Below are 8,685 nucleotides of genomic sequence, written 5' to 3'. Positions count from 1 at the left end.
CACGGAACTTAGATGGGAGGTAAATATTATTAATAAAATAATATTATAAATGTTTTAAAAAATCTAAATAATATTTTATTATTTTAATAATTATTTAAAATAAGAAAATTTAGCTGGCATTCATGTAGTTTCCGTATTGGCGTATGACGTCGTCTACAAGGTTGCTTGTGTAATTATATAAAAGAATTTTACATTATAAAAATCAATCTACGACAAATTGTATTGCACACCCACAATAATCACCTTCCAATTCCACAAACTATTTAATATTTATTTTTTTTAGAAAATAGTATTTAAAAATTAGAAAAATATAAAAAATCAAGGATCTGACACTGCCAAACAATATAATTATTTTTAAAAGGTTATTTTGATTAACAATTTCAAAATCATAGAGGGGCATTTAGACAATTTCAAACCTCTCAAGAGTATTTTGAAAAAAGGCCACGTGTGGGGCAAAATGAAATTTACCATATTTAATCTAATATTTAAAATAAAATAGGAATCCATTATTAAGGAAATTGCTAAATTAATAACATTGAGAGAAAGAGAGAAGCAAAGAGACGGCGGACGCCAAGAACAATTTAAATCCAGTTAAATCCCGAACATTAAACAATTTTTTTTTAAAGAAATGGAAAATCATTAAAAAAAAAAAAAAATCCTCCTCTTTCTCTCATTCGTTCGCTCTCTTTCATTTGCTTCTCCAATCATCGCACCTTTACTTGTTGTGCGACGAGGGCAGGAGCCAGAAGGGGAAGGTGCTCTTCTCCAGCGCCGCTGATCAATGATGGTGGCCGCAAGGAAGCGAGAAGAGTCGTGATTTTGCTCGGTCGAAAGTGGACGCAGTGATCTCGCGGTGGGGTTTCTGGTTTCAGCTTCGCGGAAGTCTGCTGCGCGTCTAGTTTGGTGGAGCTCAAGGCGTTCCTTGTCCGATTCTGAGTTCTCTCCCTGGTACGCGTTTGTATCTATGGTTTTTTCTCACTTTCTCGGCGATTTTTGTGTTGGATATGCTGTAAAGTTGCTTCCTTTGGCGCTTGGGAGGTGAAATCGAGGCGTGGTTATGGTCCAATCTGGTTATAATTTGGATTCTGCCCGCCATGCGTTCTCATCAGTAGCTGGTTGGTTAAGATTACACTATTTTGGGCGGTTTAGTAGACAAATGTTGGATTTATTATCAAAGTTATTTTTTCTTTCTTTTTTTTCCTTTTTTCTTTTCCACTTTTCCGGCTTTTGGACAACTGTGTTTATGGTGTATTTTTTTAAGTCGCCAATGCTGTCTATAGAATGTTGGAATTTAATGTTGTGCTGCCTTGCCATTAGGAAGTTAGGGAGACAAGCACCCGGTGTCCGATGTGAGATTTCATGTTGTTGCATAGGTTACATAGTTGGCATATTGTTTTGTGTTATTTTGGATTTTAAATTCAAACACTTATAAGCAGATTTTTTAAAGTGAGACCATGAAGGAGCAATTAAATTTGCATTTTCTTTATGTTTTCAATTCTCAACGAAAATGAAAACCACGAGGAGTCACTTTTTATCCTTTGTTTTACTGAAATTACCAAAATTTTTTTAGGTATGTAGTACTATTGATAAAATAATCCTCTATTTGCACACGTTTTTCCTTTCTTGCTCTGTTTCTCTTACTAGGTGCTTCCCTTTTAATGTTGCAGGGGAAATACAATGGAGGAAAATTGGGAGAATTTGGATCCAATCCGTAAGTTAATTTCCATCATGATTATTCAACTTAGGGACTTGAGCGTCTCACATTAATAGCTGAGATTTTACATCTGTATTCCTATGCAACAGATTCCTCATATTTTACTTCAGTGGAGACTCTAAAGAAGGCAAAAAATGTCTGGGAAATTCCATCTAGCTACAGAGGACTTTATGGTTCTAGTGATGTTAGTCTCTTCTCAAGTTCACTGCCAGTTATTCGTCATGACAAATGTATGTTTTTATAGATTTGCTTTTTTGTTTCTATGTGATTCATCACTTTCTAAATGCTGCGGTGTTGTATACAGTAAATGTTTCAGATGCACTTGGCCATGATCAAGTAATTGTTGATGCATCCAACGAGTTAAAAATTCCTAGCAAAGATGTAGAAGAAGGTAAGGTTGCTGTAGATGATCTTGACGTTCAAGGAAGTGGGGTCTTCTTACCTAATGATGAAGAAACACTTTTGTCTGGTTTTATGGATGATCTCGACCTGAGTGGGTTGCCTAGTCAAATAGATGAGTTGGAAGACTATGATCTTTTTGGCAGTTTAGGAGGTTTGGAATTGGATTCTGATCCTATGGAGAATACTAAAGTTGGTGCAGCAAAGGCAAGCATCTCTGATGGTTTTCTAGGTAATGGGATTAATCAGTATAGTATTCCCAATGGCGTTGGGACTATTTCTGGTGAGCACCCATATGGTGAACATCCTTCAAGGACTTTATTTGTGAGGAACATTAACAGTAATGTGGAAGACTCTGAACTTCGAGCACTCTTTGAGGTAACCATCTTTTCTGTTGTTTTATAACTTGCCAATCTAATTAAGATTATGTGCCGTTTGATTATTAGTTGAAAGTATTTTGATTTTTATTATATCGGAAGTTACACTTTTTTTTTGGAGAATGTTATTTATTTTCATCTTCTTTCTAAGTTGTATGATTGTCCTAGTATAAACTCTTGTGGGATAGTGATGAAACTTGATCAATATCTTGTTTAGTGATATCAAACTTCAGATATTTTTTGAGATACAAGATAAAAAACGAAATTGACTCAACCATAGCAGCTTCTGTGTTTGCTGCGTGTGTTGTCTACATTTTCCCAAAGTTTATGCAATTAAACCGAATGCTTAGTTATCTTAAAAGAATTATAATAGAGGAGTTCGAGTTGGTTTACATGGTCAATTAGTTCTAAGAAAACTTCCAAGCTATAATGTTTTCAATTCTCTGTGAATGTCTAATGATGAGAAAAACAGATTAATGAAAAAAAAAGATTTGGCTGAGTGATTACAGGTCCCTTTGGAGATTGACGTGAAACGTTTGGTTTGAAATCTTGTGATGCTTCATGATGTGGAAGAATGCTGTGTGTGTGTGTGGTGGTGGTGGTGGGGTTCTATGTCTAGGAAATAAGCCTATAAAATTGGAATGAAGTATTCTAGTAGAAAACAATTGGCATATGCGCCTAATACATGTTAGTCATATACCATGCCAAAACAACAATAATAACCAAGCCTATCCCACTAGGTGGGGTTGGTTATATTCAAAAGGGTGAGGGTTGTGTGTTAGGTTGCAGCTAGCGTTGACTTTCAAGCAAATGCCAATGAATGGATTTATCAAACTATTATGCTAACACCTCGAAAGTTAATGAATAAAGAAATTAACTGAAAAGCTAAAAAAATAGAACCAGAATAGGCATGTCTATGATTCTTATCTAAGTAGAAAGTTGTTTGAAGCATAAATTAATGTGTTAAGTTATATTAAGGTAATGTGTTCAGGTAAATAAAGTGTCTGTGAAAACTGCAATTCACTGTCCTGTGAGAGGTTAGGCTACAATTTTGGCAAGTATTTTATGTTGCTAGCTAGTATCGACTTTTTAGACATTATATATAATTGGTGGTTCTTTGTTCTTGTAATGTTTAGTTTAATTATTCAAACAATTCTGTTATATGGTACATTCTTTAAAAGGTTTAAAATTTAATTACTTTTTGTCTAGTCCCTACCCTTCCTGATTCCCATGCATCAATTTAAATGTGCTGCCCTTGGTGGAAATGCAGTGTGCCTAGTGATACGATGTAGATTATAACTGTCCTCTTCATTATCATGTTTGTCTTCATCATTGTTGTCATCAGAATTTATTTTTAGTTTAAAATTGATTTACACAACATTGATCATACTACATGATTACAACACGATCCAAGAGTAGGAAGCAAGGAAATACAAAAAAGGAAAAAAAAAATCTTGTTAAGAAGTTATGACTTCAAACCTAATGGGAACACTATAAATTGACATATGAACAGCTCGTAGGCAAGGCATTTCTAGCTTGAAAGTGTGTGTTTTTTAATCTGCAAGAATAATGACATAGAAACTAAATACTAGATCTTTGATTTCAATATGATATCATAGATTAGTTAAATTATGTTTCTGAAATATCATGTAGACTGATATGAAAATCACAAAGATTAAGCTATGATTATACTGCCTTTTTACTGTTCCTGCGTGGTTGTATACCCTTATAAATGTGACAGTAGTTTGACAGATCTTCTAACATGATAGTTCAATTACCTTTTTTTTATTAAAAAATATTGTGAAACCTCTTTCTTGCTATTTTTTTTTCCAGTTCTTGAACTGTGATTGCATTTTCCCCCCTCCCTGATATGAGATTGTTCATGTGGTTCTTTCAGCAATTTGGGGATATTCGAAATCTTTATACTGCATGCAAACATAGGGGGTTTGTCATGATATCTTACTATGACATACGAGCTGCTAGAACTGCCATGCGCGCGTTACAAAACAAGCCATTAAGACGTAGAAAGCTTGATATTCATTTCTCTATTCCAAAGGTCTGCAGTATATATTTTCTCATCTTGTTTTCATTTATATATGACATTATATTTTCTGTATCTTGTTGATTATTCTCTTTAACTTTCAGGATAATCCATCCGACAAAGATATGAACCAAGGTACACTTGTGATATTTAATTTGGATTCTTCAGTTTCTAATGATGAACTCAGGCAAATATTTGGAGCATACGGAGAAGTTAAAGAGGTTTTTTTTTTTTTTCTTTTCTTTTATACGGAGTATATCCAGTTTCTTGTTCCATGAGACTGGTAGTTCCTGGGGCTTATGAAAAACTGTTCTTTTCTTGTTTTTCCTTTAATATGGAGCAGATTAGGGAAACTCCTCACAAGAGGCACCACAAATTTATTGAATTCTATGATGTCAGAGCAGCCGAAAATGCCCTCCGGTCATTGAATAAGTGTGATATAGCTGGCAAAAGAATAAAGCTAGAACCTAGCCGCCCTGGTGGAGCTCGTAGGAAGTATGCATATGATTTTAATACTTGCATTTATTGTACTTCAGGGATAAATATTATATCCTCTTTAGTGATTGGATTATTTATGTGTTTCTATGAATGTGAACTAGTCTTATTGTTTTATTCTATTTGCATGCATTAGGGAGAGCCGCAATCATGATTTGATGTTTTCAGTATCTCGATCCTCATGATTGCTTTCATCCAACAACCAAAAAATCTTTCATAAATTCTCTTTATTACTTTCATAGAATGATGGAAAAAATTTAATTTGTGTTTGCTGTTTTAGCTACATGTCTCTTTTTCAACAATGTTTTTTTTTCTCTTTCCAAAAAGTTGCGAGCTTCCAGTAACCATTGTAACTTTCTCAAACAGTTAAAAATTCTACTCTTATCTAGAGAAATCCATGTAGTTGCATTTCTGTTTAAAGCACACTTAAGTTCTGAAAATCTTCTCCATGTCATTGAAAAATAGCTGATGCATTGACTAACTGAATTTTACATTTTAGCATTCTCTTCCAAGGATATTGGTTTAGTGTTTTTTTTGTCTTTATTCAGACATGATGATTGACATTTCATTGTCTGTTATGTTTAGGTTTCTACAAATTAACAGCATTAGATTCTTAGTAATGTTGGGACCTGAAAGAAAATCAAGGATTCTTATATATCAAAGAACCCGATCTCCTACACTAAGTGTGAATTCGTGGAGTCTATGGCAAGTGAAAAATTTATTAGTTGAACTAGGAAGTGTGGGGGTGTCTACGATTCCAGAGTTCAACTTGTAAACCTATTGGCTAGAATAGACCAATCAATTTAACTTCTTCATGATTTTGTTTCTCTCTTAATGACTTTTTTTCCTTCATAATTTCAATTTGCACATTGTGATGGTAAATGTTGGCAAGCAATTGCTTATTTTTTTCTTGCTAAAAGTTCAATCTGTCGAACAGCATGATACAGCAATTGACTAATGAATTGGAACAAGATGAATCTAGAGTTTTTCGGCATCATGGAGGCTCCCCAATTGGGAATTCACCTCCAGGTATAGTTACTAATGCAGTCCTGACTTTAGATATGGCTGTTTAAATTTTTACTAACTCTGTCAAATACTTCATAAGTTTAATGGGTTTCATTTGAATGACAGGTCCATGGACACAATTTGGTAGCCCAAATGATAAGAATTCCTTATTTCTCAGTAGGTCTCCTAATGGGGGACCAATAAGCCCTATTGGGAGTAACCATTTACCTGGATTAAGTTCTGCATTTCCTTCAATGATGTCAAATTCTGTTAAGATTGCACCAATTGGCAAGGACCAGAATAGGAGCAGTCATGCCGACCAAGTAATCTCTAGTAGCAGTGCTTTACATGGAAGTGGATATCATCTTTCTCATTCGTTTCCTGATCATAGTCAGGGAGTAGTAATCCCCTCTCCAGGAAACTCTGCTTCTCTCAGTTCAATTCCAAACGCATCTGATGTTGGAACTCTAAGTGGCCCACAGTTCCTATGGGGTAATTCGACTGCATACACGGAGAATATGCAGTCTTCTTGGCAACCTCGTGGTACTGGAGGTTCGATGATGTCGAATGGGCAAGGGCAAGGGCAAGGGCACGGGCAAAACTTCCTCTATTCAAATTCTCATGGCTCCTTCCTTGGTTCATCGCTTGGCCAACATCTCCATCATGTCGGATCAGCTCCATCTGTTGTTCCTTTCGAAAGACAGTATGGATATGTCTCTGAGTCTCCAGAGACATCCTTCATGGGTCAGTTTGGGTATAGAAACAATTTGATTAAGCATAATGGTGGGACTTCACTTATGGGTATGAATCCTCAAGCCATGATGAATCAAGGTATCATATCTGGAAACATAGTAGAACCAAATGTGAGAATGATGCCTGCTCAGAGATTCGGGCCTATGGTTTTCAGTAATGCTTCATTTTCTGGATTAAATTCCATGGGCATTGATGGTCTAGTTGATAGGAGCCGCAGTCGTCGAGTTGACAATCAAGGGAGCCTGGCAGATAACAAGAAGCTGTATCAGCTTGATTTGGAAAAGATTATCATGGGGGAAGACACTCGAACAACAATAATGATAAAAAACATTCCAAACAAGTAAATTTGAAGTTATCAATCTTATGTTCTTTATCAATCAACCACTTGAACTCTAAGTTTGATATTTACTTGCTCTTTAGGTACACCTCAAAGATGCTTTTAGCTGCAATTGATGAAACTCATAAAGGCACTTATGACTTTCTATACTTGCCAATTGATTTTAAGGTAATTAAGCCTGGAATTCTTTTTATAGCTAATTGATTGTAAGAATACCTTCTTTAGCTAAAATAACTGTTGATTCATGCAGAATAAATGCAATGTGGGTTATGCATTTATAAACATGGTGTCCCCTGCACCCATTGTCTCCTTTTATGAGGTTTGTTTTGGTTCCCCATTTGACTACTTTCTACTTTCTAGTTGTGGCTACTTTTTGAAGTGATTGTTAGTCAATGAGATTGTGGAAGCATAACTCAGCTTGCTGACCAACAAAATCTTTTAAGTTGGGAAGCTTAAATCATCTTTTTGTTCATGCACAGGCATTCAACGGAAAGAGGTGGGAGAAGTTTAATAGCGAGAAAGTTGCTTCTCTGGCTTATGCTAGAATCCAGGGTAGACCAGCCCTTGTTGCTCACTTCCAGAACTCGAGCTTGATGAATGAAGATAAGAGATGCCGGCCCATTCTTTTTGATTCTGAGGGAGCTGAGGCTGGTGATCAGGTAAAAAGACATATTTCCTCAGTTATTTGGAAGACTAGTTTCACTTGACATATATTAAACTATCACTTGACGGTTTTCACAGGAACTCTTTATCATGCACATACAAGACGGGACCATTCCAACACAGGACTCTGGAAGTCTACCACCAGGTAGCAGTTCAAACGAGAAGTTAGAGAGAAGCGCTTTACCTATTAGCATTCCTGGTTCAGAAAGCTAGCACTCTTCACCTTAACCATGTATCTATGAGTACTAACATATCCATCCGTATTTAATTGTAAATTCCTCCGAGGCCGAAAGCTGCCAATGCAATTTGCATCAAATGGTGTGACACTTTTGAAGCCACATCCATCATCTTCCTATCAAGTGAAACAGAGGGACTGCATCCCCTGTACATATACTAGTTGTTAATGTGGTGTAAAGAAATAATGATGAACTGTACATGCAAGTTGAAGGCAATCTAGGGCATGCCATTGATCCTTTTCCCTCCCAACCTTTTGTGAGACTCCAATTTATGTGGTTTCAAGGTAAAATGTAAGGGGAAGGGATATGCTCTTAAAGTACTAAACAAACTGTACAGTATGGACTTGAATTTATTGAACTTCCAATGTACTTTTGTATGTTATGTGGATGGAAGATGTGCGCAATCTGAATGTGTTTTTGTTAAGTATTCAATGCTTTAGAAGTCAATGAAGTTTTTGTTAAGTGCTTAATTTTGAAAATCTTTTAGAGAGAAGTCTCTTACCATTGTTTTCATAATAATACAGTGAGAAAAAAGAATGCAAATATAGATGGCAGCGAAAATAACTTTACAAATGAAAATTTTATTTTGAATGTTTTTTTATTGGGATTTGTCTCTTGACGGTAGAAAATGCAATAATAGGTTTCTAATCATTCAATAATTGGTT

At 35.5% G+C, this 8,685-nt stretch overlaps 1 protein-coding gene across 1 annotated transcript; it reads left to right on the top strand.

Annotated features, from left to right (window-relative positions):
• Window positions 1–676: 676 nt before the first annotated feature.
• LOC121992524 (protein MEI2-like 2) lies at window positions 677–8,424 on the top strand. Its single transcript, XM_042546974.1, has 13 exons — window positions 677–948; window positions 1,668–1,711; window positions 1,804–1,944; window positions 2,019–2,491; window positions 4,388–4,546; window positions 4,636–4,752; window positions 4,875–5,026; window positions 5,964–6,055; window positions 6,158–7,124; window positions 7,205–7,289; window positions 7,372–7,440; window positions 7,601–7,780; window positions 7,863–8,424. Exons 2-13 carry the CDS (start codon window positions 1,678–1,680, stop codon window positions 7,995–7,997), a joined length of 2,604 nt encoding a protein of 867 aa, XP_042402908.1. The 5' UTR covers window positions 677–948; window positions 1,668–1,677; the 3' UTR covers window positions 7,998–8,424.
• The last annotated feature ends 261 nt before the right edge of the window (window positions 8,425–8,685 follow it).

This window comes from Zingiber officinale, chromosome 6B, assembly GCF_018446385.1.
Source record: "Zingiber officinale cultivar Zhangliang chromosome 6B, Zo_v1.1, whole genome shotgun sequence".
NCBI lineage: Eukaryota > Viridiplantae > Streptophyta > Magnoliopsida > Zingiberales > Zingiberaceae > Zingiber > Zingiber officinale.
This window is presented reverse-complemented; position numbering and strand designations above follow the sequence as displayed.